The sequence below is a fragment of the Nanorana parkeri genome, unplaced genomic scaffold (assembly GCF_000935625.1).
Source record: "Nanorana parkeri isolate BGI_ZX_2015 unplaced genomic scaffold, ASM93562v1 scaffold677, whole genome shotgun sequence".
In the NCBI taxonomy this organism is placed as follows: Eukaryota; Metazoa; Chordata; class Amphibia; order Anura; family Dicroglossidae; genus Nanorana; species Nanorana parkeri.
Genome location: NW_017306945.1, coordinates 423,676 through 438,997, shown reverse-complemented (window position 1 = coordinate 438,997; position 15,322 = coordinate 423,676). Strand labels below are relative to the sequence as shown.

General features: G+C 43.3%; 1 protein-coding gene across 1 annotated transcript in view; it reads left to right on the top strand.

The window, feature by feature from the left end:
• The window catches only part of LOC108792731 (interferon-induced, double-stranded RNA-activated protein kinase-like), a 40,799-nt gene that overhangs the window by 13,245 nt on the left and 12,232 nt on the right, over positions 1-15,322 (top strand). The window contains exons 7-11 of the mRNA XM_018563568.1: positions 1,351-1,423; positions 4,053-4,096; positions 4,194-4,262; positions 7,047-7,169; positions 13,514-13,630. Of these exons, the coding sequence (XP_018419070.1) occupies positions 1,351-1,423; positions 4,053-4,096; positions 4,194-4,262; positions 7,047-7,169; positions 13,514-13,630 (426 nt within the window). The remainder of the gene's footprint in view (positions 1-1,350; positions 1,424-4,052; positions 4,097-4,193; positions 4,263-7,046; positions 7,170-13,513; positions 13,631-15,322) is intronic.

Below are 15,322 nucleotides of genomic sequence, written 5' to 3'. Positions count from 1 at the left end.
TTTTGATGTATGCCCCCCCCCCCCAATATGTTTTGATCACAATCAGCAAATGGTTGGAAAGTAAAAAGCTTTTAGGTAGAAATCAGTGACTTAAAGTGAGTTAAGTTGATTGCCTCTTATGCTGGGCACACACCTTACAACCAGCGCAAGACTTTTGTCTTGCGCTGGTTGTAAGGTAATTTTTAAAAAAAACGTACGATCTGCCTATCTTGGACAGGCAGATTGTACTTGCTATGATCGCAAGCCTGCCCTGCTGAGGGGCGGGCTTCCGATGACCGCAATGCCAAACGGGCAGTGTGCGCTTGCGCACACCGGCCCGTGCGGCTTTTATATTGCGAACATGCCACAAACCAGCCGAAAATCGTACGATGTTTGGCTGGTTTTCGAACATGTTCCTAAGATAAAAGTCGTGCGACCTTACAGTAGTAGAGGTCGCACGCCTTCCACACACCTTACGATAATCGTACGATCGCGGGATTATCGTACAATTATCGCAGGGTGTGGGCACCTTTTACTTGTTAGGTCAGCTTTTGTAGTCACCAGGACAAATAGGTGAATTTCCTCAGTGGGATACAAAAAAACAGTGAGACAAAAATACCAACTTGACTGCAGGTCTAAACTTTCCCCACTCTATCCAAAACTATAAAAAAAAAAAAGTTTTCCCTAGAGATACACTTTTAATTGAGTTCTGAGCTAGAGCCCAGTGAAACTACATTCGGACTTTAAGCTAGTCAAGTTTTCTTTAAACTGCCGTATATTTAAATACTGAATTCTGTTTACTTCATGACAAACCCGCTAAAATCCATTGTTTTAAATGATAATTGGCAGAGATGTGAAATAATTCCTCTACTGGAGATCACTGCAATTATACTAACAAATATTGGATAGGTTTTAAAAATGACATGGTAGCCAAGGAAACCCTTCTTGTGTATATCTACTGCTCTGCTCAGGCAGAAATTGCAGGGTTATTCCCAAAAGGGTGAAGAGTTTGGAGAAGGCAGAAGTGAGCAATCTAGGACAACATAGCTGAACTGGAAAGTGAGCTGAATTGGAGACTTTTTCCGAAATTGGCTATTTTGGCCTAAATTGTTCACTTCTCCTGACTTCTCCAAACACTTCACCCTTTTGTAAATAACCCTGTAGATCTTTTGTTCTATTAAAACCAAGGACATGCTATACACATATGTACCACACCTAAAAAACTATTGCACATTTGTGGATCCTGTTTACTTCGCTCTTTAATAGACATGCCAAGTTTCTTTTTGTATTAAAAATATTTAACTGGTAATGAAAACAGGACTGTTTGCTATTTGAGTGTATATTTAGAACACCTTTTATATTCTTTTATAGTGCCAACAAAATGCACTCGAGCCGACAGACGTCAGAATATCTACCTTCACAGCCAGAAAATAGAGACTCTAAGGTATTTTACAATTTGAATGATTGGAGACAAGTTGGTGTTGCCCCACAAATGATTAATCTGGCCCTTCAGGCACTATGACCAGGCTGTCGCTTGAGAGAAATTAAGTCTGTGCCGAAGTAGTCTGGGGGTCTAAGCAGACCAAATGGCCAGGAGGCTGAACATTGTATTTATGTAGTGTTATCAAACACTTGCAAGGGCAAGGGTTGTGTTTTCTGCTGCAAACTTGCTTTTGCTGATGAATAAATGTGCACAGAAGCCATTAGATGTACAGTAAATACAAAAAGTTTACACACCCCTGTAATAATGCCAGGTTTTTGAGATGTAAAAAAATTAAACCAAAATAAATCACTTCAGAATGTTTTCCACCTTTTTAAGGTGACCTATATGAGCAATTCAGTTAAAAAAAACAAAACTGAAATTTTGTGGGAAAAAAATAAAATGTTGACTGCCTAAGTATACATACCTTCTTCTAATGAATTATGTGGCTGTGTTCAGAAGGAACTAATCACATTCATACTGATGATAAATATTCAGTACACACTTGCCATCAAATAAAGTGACTCTGATTAAGCTCATATAAAGGTAATCTTTTCGAGTAGGATTTTTCTGACATTTACTCAGTTGGCTTATACAGCAAAAGCCATGATCTATAAACCGCTTGCAAAGCATCAAAGGGATCTCATTGTTGGAAGGTATCAGTCAGAAGGGTGTACAAAAAAATTTCAGGGCATTAGATATGCTATGGAACACAGTGAAGGAGGGCGTCATCAAGTGTACAAAATATGGTCCAACAATGGCATTACCAAGTACTGGGCGTTCCTCAAAAATGTATGAAAAAACTAAAGGAAAACTGGTCCAGGAGGCTGCCAAGAAGCCTACAGCAACATCAAGGGAGCTGGCAAGTACTGGTTGTGTACTAGACGAGACAACGATCTCCTGTATTCTTCATATGCCTGGCCTGTGGGGTAGACTGTCAAGATGGAAGCTTTTTCTTACTGTCCAAGAAATATCTATCCATCCAATCAAAAACATCCAGGCCTGGCTACGTTTTGCAAAAACCTACATCAGGTCTGACAAAAGCATGTGGGAAAATGTGTTATGTTGTGATGACACCAAGATTGAACTTTTTGGCCATAATTCTAAAAAGTTTGTTTGGCACAAAAACAACACTGTGCATCACCAAATAACACCATACACATGGTGGTGGTAGCACTATGCTTTGGGACTGTTTTTCTTTAGCTGGGGCTTTAGTCAAGGTGGCAGGACTTATGAACAGTTTGAAATATCATTCAATTTTGGCACCAAACCTTCAGGCCTCTGCTAAAAAGCTGAAGATGAAGAGGAATTTCACCTTACAGCACAACAACGACCCAAAACATACCTCCAAATCAATAGAAGAGTTGCTTCACCAGAAGGAGATTAAAGTTTTGTTATGGCCCAGCCAAGGCCTGGACCTTAATCCAACTGAATCTGTGGGATAACCTAAAGTGTGCTGTGCACAGGGGATGCCCACAATCCTAACAGATTTCAATCGATTTTGCAAGGAAGAATTCCCAAGGCAAGATGTGCTGCTAGATTCCTACCCTAAACGATTGAATGCTATCAAATGGTCCTTTTAATAAAGTAATAGTTTAGGGGTGTGTATAATAATGCAACCATGTTATTGGAGTAGACTTTTTCTATTTTTTATTTACTGAGACACTTTATGGGTTAAACGCCAAAGTCTATGGCTTAGGCAGTGAAATGGTTCCCTGTGTGTGTCTTTTGAATCTCGGCTAATCATTAGGTGGTTGTCATGCTTTTACTGCATGCTTTACAGGAATAAACATCCAGCAGAGGAGCAAAATAAAAGCATACAGAAACCAAAACCCAAGAAACAGTGTTGTTTGTTCTGTAAATAGTCCCGCACACTTCTCAGTTCTGAGCATCTGAGGGTCTTTGCTATGAGCCCAGTCTCGGACAAAAAGGGTAGCAGAGGAACCTTTGCTTTGCTTTAAGCTGAGTAAGATCATTATGGCTGTTATGGGGCCATGAGGGGTTAATCAGAGTCTTTCTGGGATCTATCAGAAGGTCATTTAGTCTAATGTCACTCTACCTAATTTTTCTCACAGAAGGTATTCTCAAAGACCATAGCTGCCAGCAGATAAGAGGACCCACATAAAGTAAACAACCAAGTTCAGCAGCAATTTAGTCACATTTCAACATTTTGTTTTTTTGTATACTAGACTTGATAATTGTCAATGGAGGTATTCTGGGGGAAGGAAAATAAATGCAGTTTTTTAACGCTCCAAAGTTTTTTTTTCTTATTTCAAATAAAGAACAAGACCAATTAACATTACTCTAACAATGAGAAGAGACTCCCCCGGAGACCACTCTGAACAGTTTAAAGTGCAGGTTACAGAGACAAATCAAAGGAAATGAGATATCCAGTGAAGACAGCAATCTAGAAATGTTAGATTGTTGCACATGATGCTATACCCTATTTTAAAAGAGGAAATGGGGTGGTGTATCATGTTTCTCTACTTGGAGATGTAGTTAAATTGATAGAGTAAAACATTTAAACTATTGTTGTTGTTTTTTTATAGACATGCATGAAAATTGCTTTTCTATCATTTTCAATTTTTTATAGGCTTCATTCATTGGGAACCCAGTTACTCCAAACAGACCTCACAGGTATGTGCAATTTTTGCCTTATTTATGCAAGTATATGTGTGTAAGAAAATGGTTTATTTAGCATTGTTTTTACAACTGCATATTTTTTTCTTTTAAGGCGAATTGAACTAGCAGCCAAATTCCCAGGTCAGGAACAAGTAAATTGTACAGTCACTAAAGACCCAACGTAAGTCTATATCTTCTCCAGATTCCAATTCGTATGTTCTCTCTGACCATTTAATCGATTTGCTTATATAAACACTTTGCCAGCTTTGAAATACAGTGGTACCACGGTTCACGAACGCTTCTGTTCGCGAAAAATTCGGTTCACGAACAGGAAGTTCGGCAAAATTTTGCCTCCATTCGCGAACTCTGCATCGGGTGGCGAACACGACCGCGTCCATCTTCCTTGCTCTGACAAGTGGCCGAGATCGCGGACGGACTTGTGCACACTTCCTATGAAGCTTTTTTGTGTGCTTTTTAGCACAGTACTGTACAGTATTACATTATTCCATCCAGCATGGCTCCAAAGAAAGTGCAGAGCAAGCATGGTAGTAAAAAGAATGTGCAGAGTGGTAATGAAGGTGACGAGAATGTGCCGAGCGGTAATGAAGGTGACAAAGTGCAGAGCAAGCATGGTGGTAAAATGTGCAGAGCGGTAATGAAGGTGACAAAAATGTGCAGAGCATTAATGAAGGTGACCAGAAAGTGCACAGCAAGAATTAATGTAACAAAGTGCAGAGCAAGAATGGTAATGAGAAGGTTTTAAAGAAAATAACCATTGAATTGAAGAAGGACATTTATGGAAAAAGAAAATGGTGGTATCTGTGTGACTGATCTGGCCTCAGAGTACAAGATGGCGAAGTCAACAATCTCGACTATTTTGAAGAATAAAGGAGCTGATGTGGCAAAAGGAGTAACGATGTTAACCAAGCAGAGGACACAAGTACTGGAAGAGGTGAACAATTTTTTTGTAGGGGGGTTGAATGAGAAACAGCTGGCAGGTGATGGTGTTAGTGAAGCTATGATCTGTGAAAAAAGCCGGGAAATTGCACAGTGATTTACTGTAACAAAACCCCTCCACAAGTTCATCCAGTGATTGAATTTAAAGCCAGTAGAGGGTGGTTCGATAAATTCCGCAAGAGAAGTGGCTTCCACAGTGTGATAAGACATGATGAGGCTTCCAGTTCTGACAAGGCCGCTGCAGAAGCCTACAAGAAAAACTGCGGAATTCATGAAGGCAGAAGGATACGTCGCTCAACAAGTGTCAACTGCGATGAAACAGGGCTCTTTTGGAAGAGGCTGCCAAACAGAACCTATTTCACGCAGGAGGAAAAGGCACTGCTGGGGCTTAAGCCCATGAAGGACAGATTGACCCTTTTTGCTGTGTGCGAACGCAAGCGCCGTTCTGTAGATTAAGCCACTACTGGTGTACCATTCCCAGACCCCTCGTGCATTCAAGGAACAGAATGTGAACAAGGCCAGACTGCCTGTCATGTGGAGGGCCATCTTCTGATGGACAATGCCGGAGGGGAAGTTGGAGTGTTTACAGGTTGTGTTAAATAATAGCATTCACCTTTTGCATCAAATTGAGGAACAAATGTAAGAGAACAAATGAAAAAAGTTATGTGGTTCAATTCTAGTCTTCTAGAATTCTAGTGGCGGAACGGATAGGGGAGGGGGCAGGTACAGCTGGCTCTGCCTCTAGATGGGCAGAGCCAGCTGTCACTCATGCAGCTGGGCGGATCCAGACATAATTGTCGGGATCCGCTTCAGCTGCGGCGTCTCAGTATACCGCGAGCTGTAGCTCGCGGTATTCTGAGCTTAGGGTGACGGAAGGACGCTAGTTTGTGTCCTCCCGTTACCCTAAGGAGAACTATGGGGAAAAGCCCTAACCCCATAGTTCTCCTTTAATCTGAAATTACGGAAAGGGTTCTGTACAGTCAAAGTAGCAAAAGTGTGGAATTCCCTCCCTCAAGTAGTGGTAACAGTGGGGAGTATTGACAAATTTCAAAAACCTCTAGCGGTCTTCCTCGATGAGCACAAGTTCCAGGGATATGTATACTATTTGAAAACACACACAGATTGGATGTACCTGTGTCTTCTTCCAAACCTTATCTACTACCGGTATGTAACTGTAACAACTCTGCCATACAGCAGCAGCAATGCAAGAGTCAAGTTGGTTGGCAAGAGATAACACATTTTTGTTGTCATCAGAACAGGAATAAAGGGGACACTTGTTCTGGTGACAACTGTCTAAGAGAAAATTTACCTCACTAAAGAGCTTGCTTCTCATTTCCTGCTGTGTCGTCTGTATTACATAAAGTAAAAATAATCTCTTCAATGGGAGACAGATGGCAAAAGAACTGACAGGGCTTTTAACCTATCCCTACTTTAAAAAAAAATGAATAAAGTATTGGCTTAAGTTATACTTGTGTTCAGTTTCTGACTGAATTTATCCAAACCTATAGGCTTTTTTTTACTGATTTGCCATATTTTAGCAACCAAGCCACATGTTTTAGCGGAGTTCAAACATACTACATCCCCAGTTGCCCAAGGGCTTTAAGTGGTTATTCAGAAAGCACATACATGCAAGAATGAGGCATGACTCTAGAAATATGAGGAAATGAAAGCCTACACCATAGATTTCAGTTTACAGTGACAAAATGTAGCTAGAGATCTTATGCATCAAAATAGATGCTTCCGTTCATTTCTTTTACATTCCTTCCCAATTTCACACATTTATATACATTTGCAGGTTGCAAAAATAGCTGGTATTATACGTGGTCCAATCATATTGACCCAAATGTATCCCCTGACAAAGTTTTGGAGCATTTCAACAATAGTTTTTTTTGTTTTGGTTATGTTTTTTCTTATATACAGATCACTTTGTAGAAGATGAATGCAACGCCAACCACATTTTAAACAAATTACATATTTCTCATATCTACGTATCAATGTTTCTACACAGATTTCTTCAAGATTTTGATGACATAACAGAACTTGGATCTGGTGGATATGGAACCGTCTTCAAAGCAAGAAAAAAAATTGATACAAAGTACTATGTTGTTAAAAAAGTAAAGAGGCGCTCAGAGTAAGTTTATCTGATTTAAAAAGGAAAAAAATATTTTAGATAATTGTTTTTGATTAGACATTGCATTTGAGCAGGTAAATGTGTGAACCATTTTACAGAGGGAAAAGTTTTTTTTGCAAACTACTGTATATGGGAAGAGGAATCTGCACACATTTACATCATATTGGTGTATAGCAGGGGTGCCCACAATTTTTTTGTCTTGATCTACATTTCAAATGACAAGCTCAATGAGATCTACCAACAAAAAAAACACTTTATTTAAAAAACAAGCACATTAACCTAGAGCTGCAGCTAACGATTATTTTCAAAATCGATTAGTTAGCCGATTATTAAGTTCGATTAATCGGATAAACAAAAAAAAAATGAAAAATGGTTCCAGTGATGTACTACTAGTTTGTATTGAGATTGTAGTCCATCACAGGAGCAAGCTTGGAGCGGTGGAAAAAAATAGTGTGGTGTGCAATATAGTGAAAAGGAAAGTGTAAAATTATACAGCAATGAATGCAGAATGGCACCGGCTATAGAGGACTACAAATCCCAGCAATAGTACATTATACAGCGCAATGCAGAATATCACCAGCTATAGAGGACTACAACAAATCCCAGCAATAGTACATTATAGCTGGTGGTATTCTGCATTGCGCTGTATAATGTATTATTGGTGGGATTTGTAGTCCTCTATACAGTGCAGTGCAGAATATCACCAGCTATATAGGAATACAACAAATCCCAGCAATACATTATACATACAGTGTGTAATGTATTGCTGGAATTTGTATTCCTATGTATAATATACAGCACAATGTACCATCAGCTATAAAGGAATACAAATCCCAGCAATACATTATAGAGCACCATGTGTGGGAAGTGCAGGCTTACCTGAGCAGTCTTCCAGCAACTTGCTTCTGAGATCGGACCTGTCTATCGGCGGCTGTCATCCCCCCACACCTGCTCCTCCTTACTACATCTCCCTGCGCCCCTGTGCCGATCGTGGATGTGGGCGGGCGGTGAGTGTGAGGCGGGGAGGAGGTGCGGCGTGAAGAGCGTGGATGTGGGCGGGTCTGGCAGCGGCGAGCGTGAGGTGGGGAAGAGGTGCGGCGCGCAGCGTGTGTGGAGCCGTGAACAGGGCCAACTGATCGGAAGCCGATTAATCGATTATTGAAAAAGTTGACAACTTTTTCAATAATCGATTATAATCGATTATGTCGATTAGTTGTTGCAGCCCTACATTAACCACTTGCTGATTAGTGTGTTTAAACCCCCTTCCTGTCCAGACCATTTTTCAGTATTCAGCGATGAGGTACTTTGACTGACATTTAGCCATGCAACACTGTACTGAAATTTATTTTATACCATTTTTGGGGGCACACAGAGCTTTCGTTTGGTGGTATTTAATCACCACAGGGAGGTTTGATTTTTTACTATAGTAAAGAAAAATTACTGAAATTTTGAAAACAAAAAAGGTTTTTTTACATTGTTATAATACAATTATTATTACCCAATTTTTTTTGGTAAAATATAAAAGACGAGGTCATGTTGGGTAAATAGACACCAAACATGTCAAGCTTTAAAACAATTTCTTTTTTTTTTTTTTTTATGCAACTTTAATTTTTTTTACTTTTTTTGTGATGGCAAAGATATGCGACAGGTCCTCTTTAGGGAGACATCAGGGGTCTCCAAGACCCCTAATGTCACCTAGGGACCCCCAAAGAAGCTAATGAAGCAGAAAGCCCAGCGGAGCAGCCAAGGGGGGACCAGCGGAGGGGGCTGTTAGGATCCAGAGCGCCTCTAGGTGGCGCAGGAGCTGAGACATGCAGCTCCAGTGCTCACCTGCGGTTGTTTCCCAGCTACCAGTACTTAGCCATCACCTGAGGCTTCCTGGGAGGATATTTAAACCCTCCCTGCAGTCAGGATGATGGCTCAGTATCATTTCCTGTTTCCTGAAACTTGAAGCCTGAGTCCCCAGTTTCAGAGAATCCTGCTTCCTGTCCAGAGTCCTGTTACCAGTCCTGTACCTTGTTTGTGTCCCGAGCCAGGTTACCCATTTGTAGACCTGCCTGTCCTCTTGTTGCCATTACCTGCCTTTTCCTCCTGTTGCCATTACCTGCTTGTCCTCCTGTTGCCTTTTCCTGCTAGTAGTCTGGGTGAGGTTACTTATTTATGTTTGTTTTTGGGTGTTGTTTAGTTTGCTGTTGAATAAACTGTATATATAACATTCTGCCCTGTCCGGTGTGGTCATAAGTGTTTGGTCTGCCTGTGTGGGTACCTGCGCAGGTGTGGGGTCACCTGTGCCGGTATCCGTGATAGAATACTGAGCCCAGTAACGGCCAAATCGACCACACGGGGACCTGCTTGCTTTCTGAGGTATTCCAGTGTCAAAATGGATCTCGAGCACATGCATGGTTATGTGCGTTTAGTATCCGAGGCACCGCAGCGCTGCCGACAATTATTCCGGCGATCCCCCAGAGCAGAGCTATTGGAATATGTCTGCAGCGCTCACTGTTTTATGGATACCACTGGTTGTCCTTTTTGGGATATCCAACCCCTAATCCAGATTTGGACAGAACTGGCTCTGAGTGGTGGTAAGGGTGATGACTTTTCCCCTCCATTTATGGGACGATCCTGTTCCTGTCGATGCTCTTCCGTCCGATCCAGTTCCTGACGATGCTGGTCCATCCGATCCCGTTCCTGGTCTCTGACGATCCCGTGCCTGATGCCCGGCTCCTGGTCTCTGACGATCCCGTGCCTGATGCCCGGCTCCTGGTCTCTGACGATCCCGTGTCCGATGCCCGGCTCCTGGTCTCTGACGATCCCGTGTCCGATGCCCGGCTCTTCGCCTCCGCTGATCCGGTGCCTGCTGCCCAGCTCTTCGCCTCCGCTGATCCGGTGCCTGCTGCCCGGCTCTTTGCTTCTGGTCCTGGTGCGGAGGGGATGCCCCTTGCAGCCGAGGGTCCTGGGGTTCGGGACATCCACCGCACGTGGGGTGATCATGTGCGCAATCCCGGGCCTGGTAGTGGTGTTATCCTGGGGAACGGGGGAGTTCCATGTGAGCACCCTTTGCTTCCAAAGGGTCTCGCTGCGTTCCCTGAAGTATGTGGTGACCTGGGTCGGGTGGCCACAGCTTTGGGGGTATCCGGGTGGCTGGCTGAATGCGATGTCGGCCCTAGTGACCCCCCCATGTTTCATTGCGGTGGTCTGCCCGCTGAAACCCAGGCTCCTTAGTGCTGGGGGGTGTGCCCTACGGAACCCTGGTACCCATCGCCTTTCTGTTGGGTCTTCTGCTGGCCTGTGGAAACTTCTTCCGGATCCAGGTGGTGGACTGCTCGGCCTGATGCCTGACCCTGGCGGAGTGGGTGCTCGGCTGGTCCCTGAACTTTGGCCCTGGGGCATATGGTGGACTTGGCGGCCTTCTGTGCCCCTGGATCTCGGTGGTGCGGATGGACTTTTGTGGAGCGTCCGGAGCCCGCTCCTTGAGGGTGGGGTACTATTAGGATCCAGAGCGCCTCTAGGTGGCGCAGGAGCTGAGACATGCAGCTCCAGTGCTCACCTGCGGTTGTTTCCCAGCTGCCAGTACTTAGCCATCACCTGGTGCTTCCTGGGAGGATATTTAAACCCTCCCTGCAGTCAGGATGATGGCTCAGTATCATTTCCTGTTTCCTGAAACTTGAAGCCTGAGTCCCCAGTTTCAGAGAATCCTGCTTCCCGTCCAGAGTCCTGTTACCAGTCATGTACCTTGTTTGTGTCCCGAGCCAGGTTACCCATTTGTAGACCTGCCTGTCCTCCTGTTGCCATTATCTGCTTGTCCTCCTGTTGCCATTACCTGCCTTTTCCTCCTGTTGCCATTACCTGCTTGTCCTCCTGTTGCCTTTACCTGCTAGGAGTCTGGGTGAGGTTACTTATTTATGTTTGTTTTTGGGTGTTGTTTAGTTTGCTGTTGAATAAACTGTATATATAACATTCTGCCCTGTCCGGTGTGGTCATCAGTGTTTGGTCTGCCTGTGTGGGTACCTGCGCAGGTGTGGGGTCACCTGTGCCGGTATCCGTGATAGGGGCGCACGGACCGGCACCTTCCAAAAGATTGAGTCACAAAAATTACATCACCTTGGGGTGTCTACATTTTAAAAAGGTGTCATTTCGGGCGTGTTCCAGCTGTCCCAAAAATAATAAAAATAAAACTTTTGGGTATGCAAAACTTCTTGTACACATCAATGATCTTGAACTTTCCCATAAATTCCACCCATCTCCTGAGGGGCTTGTTAAATTATCGGTGCTCAGCAAGGAACTTAAGGACCTCCTAGACCATCTTCTCTTGTTTTATGGGATAAGACCCGTAGGTTGTTCTATGAGCATGGAGACAAGGCCGGTAAGCTTTTCACTGGGGCACTCAACTAACGGTTTGCGGTTGGTGGAGTGCCCTAGTGCTACAGGACTTGGGCAAATTAAAATGTTGTAACCTAACCCCCTCTGTGACATTACTAACATGCATACTGCATATTCTATAGTAATCTGTGTAATCTCCAACCTCATTTTGGCATGCTTAACCCTCTGATGCTTCATCCTAAAATTCAACGCTACATAGCCTCTATGGTGCACCCTACTATTCCCCTTGACTTAAAAGAGGATCTTGATAAACCCATTGTGGAACAGGAGACTATGGCCACAGTGAAATCACTGGGACTTGCCAAAAGTCTAGCCCTAATGGGTATACCCTCAGGTTCAATAAAATGTTCCATGATGCCTTGGTCTTTTTTATGACAAACACTTTCAATGCGATTTTGGCGCCTCAACATTTCCAACCCCAATCATTGGAGACTTACATTACAGTGACTCCCAAGCCTTGTCAAAGATGCCACTGTATGTGGCAATTATCGACCAATCTCTCTTACTAATTGGAGATCTGAAATTAATATAAAATCTTAGCTAACAGATTAAAACTGAAACTCACTTATGTTCATGGCTCGCTCCAAATGCATGCTTTAAACTACCTAGGCTGCCTCTCATGACACTATCTATGTTGCTCTTAACACTGTATAGTAAAGAGTACAGGTGATGGATAAGCACTTGTTTTGGTATAAACATTTGCAATTGTCAATGTTCTTTCAGAACCTTCCTTCTTTGCAACCACTCCCCAGACCATGTATTTATTTCGAATCTCTCCTCCTTCAAAAAGTAAGGTGTTCACATGTCCTTTCTGTGGTGTCTGTGTGAGTCTCTACCAGGTCACCCATTGTTTACTTTGAATTGTGAAACAAGAGTTATATATACCAGGGGATTGGGTAGCTTGGCCGAAAGCCTTTACTTTTGGACATAAGCTTACCATTTCTAACAAGTTACAAGAGCGAAATAAAATTATTTCATAGTGGTACTGCTGCTCCACTGACATATGGATGTATGAATCATTGGCCTCTGGCATGTTTTGGAGATGTCTTTCAGAAAAAGGACCCATATCTGGTTTGCTTGCCTTTTTAATTCAACCATTTTGGGATGCTATTATCTCAGTTTATAAGATGATCACTGATATTGGTAAACGGAATGACCGTTACATTTTACTACTGTCCATTATACCTGAGAAGTATTAGAATATTAAACTAGCTATTTTTAGACAATTCCTAGCTCTTGCTCTTGATGTGATTTTAAGACTCTGGAGGTCTACACAACCTCTTACCACTGCAAAGTGGGTGTGCGAGGAAGATACCATTTAAACAACTTAAGGGACTGGTTGCCTGGGAGGGGGACAAAGCCACCAACATTACATAGCCTGGGACTTTTGGAACTCTTCAACCTGGACCGAGATCTGCCCCTTTTCCTCCCTATAACAACCCCCCACCCCTTCTTTTTTTTTGTTGCTATTTTCTCCCTACGCTTATCCTCTTTTCCCCTTCTTCTTTCTCTGCAAACTTTTCTATTGCAGATCTTTGACCATATGTTTTGGGTTCTATAATAACAGTATTTAGAGGCAAGGGTTTGCTCTTTTATTCCCCTTGCTCAACTGAATTGTGTGTGGTTATGGCATTGTTGTAGTTTATATCAACAGTAAAACTTATGTCTTATGTATTCTCAAGTTATCTCTTGTTTCGCGCAGAATACCACTTATTATATACTATGCCTTTACGATATTGTACTTTTTTAAAACTGTTTTTTAATCCTCCTTTTTTGTGTATGCATTGTAGATATGCTGTGTAGTGTTTTTTTCTATTCTCGTTCATAAAATTAATTTGGATACAGTGTTGCATGATGGGATAATTGTTAAGGTTAACGAAAGGGTCTATACAAGTGGTTAAGTATAAAAGGTCTTCCACTTTTAATATTTGAAACGCTATTTCTCTTTCTATATTTTTCTTTAGAAAAGATGATGCCGAGATTAAAGCTTTAGCTAATTTAGAGCATCCACATATTGTTCGATACTACCATTCCTGGCCTGGAGAAGATGTATTTCCTGATGACAGCTGCAGTGGTGATAGGTAATGCATTTTATGCTGAACATTTTATACATATTATACAATGTCATCACATGAAACGCAAAGAAATGAAAGGTCTATCATTTTTTATCATAGGTGTATTTTAAATGATAGAGACAGAATATCAACCAAAAATCCAGAAAAAACACATGATACAAATGTTATAAATTGAGTTGCAGTTCAGTGATTAAAATACGTATTTGATCCCCTAGCAACCGACAATAATTCTGGCTCCCACAGACTGGCGATGTGGTACACAGATTTAGTCCTGTCACTTTAAAATGGTGCTCCTAACAACAACTCGTTATGTATATAAAAGACACCTGTCCACAGAATCTCTTTCTTCCATTCAAACCTCACCACTATGGGCAAGACCAAAGAGCTGTCAAAGGACATTGGGGACAAGATTGTAGACCTGCACAAGGCTGGAATGGGCTACAAGAATCCGTTGGACAAGAAAGCTGAGGTGGTTGCGTGGTCCATGTATACAGTCACGGGATCGGTGTTGCAGCCGGCTTTGACTGCGACCTTGTGTCCCAGATGCTAACTGAATGATAGAAGCTGCGGCAGGGTTTGGAGAGTGAACAGGTGTCTCCTCCATGGTCTTCAGTGCGTATGCAATGCTTCGCTGAACACAGGAACCTTGCTGTCCAAGCTGCTGGTGTCTTCAGTTGTTCTGTGTCGTCTCCTGTGGCTCAAGGCTAGTCTCTCCGACCAGACCTCCCTGAAGGTGTTGACAGACCTGCCTTTTTGGGTGATCGTTTTTTGTGGCTACACTGGAGGATATTATCATGCACCTGTGACTGCTGGCGACAGTAGCTTCCTTCCACAGCTTAGGGCGGGTAAGGAGCCACTGCGTAAACAGAGCTAGCTCCTCCTTTCGGCTCTTGAGTACATCAGACGAAGGTTGGAAGTCAAATAAGTCCTTCTTTTCCGGGGGTCCCAAAAGTTTCTGGTCCGGTCAAGTCCTCCCAAGCCTGCAGAGATGTCTTGCTCCGCATGAAGGTGCGCCTCCACCTGGGCGACTAAGGATGGGGGGATGTCTTCGTTGGTTTGCAGATCAATGGCTGTCTCACATATCAGACAGTTGGTTTTGTGAACTCGTTCTCTCATTGGTCAGCACAGGGCCACTAGACCAGGGAGGAGTCCGGGTTGCCAATCAATGTTCTGGAGCTTTGTGTGGCATTGTATCCTGTGTTGGATGGATCTGCGCGGGCAGGTGGGCATGAGGAGGCGGACTGCTGTGCTGGAGGTGTCTCGAATCCTGCATTGGGCCGAAAGTCATGTCTGGGCTTTGTCCGCTTTATTTGTTCCAGGCGTGGAAAATTGGCAGGTGGACTGCCTGAGGCGTTGGGGCCTGGATGAAGGGGAATGGGCCCTTCACCTGGAATTGTACCACCAAATATGCCTAAGGTGGGGGACTCCAGATGTGGATCTTCTGACCTTGCGTCTGAATCGAAAGATTGTTTAGTGTGCAGGACTCTGGACCCTTGGGCGGACACGGTGGACGCTCTGGTAGCACTGTGGGGCAAGTATGAACTCTCTTATTCGTTTCCCCCTCCTGGAGCTTCTACCGAGTCTGTTGCGACAGGTGGAAGTCGAGGGGATCCCGATTTCTTCTGGTAACTCTGGCTTGGCCCGCCATCCCTGGTATGCGGATTTTGTTAGCCTGGTTGTGAACATTCAGTCCTCGGC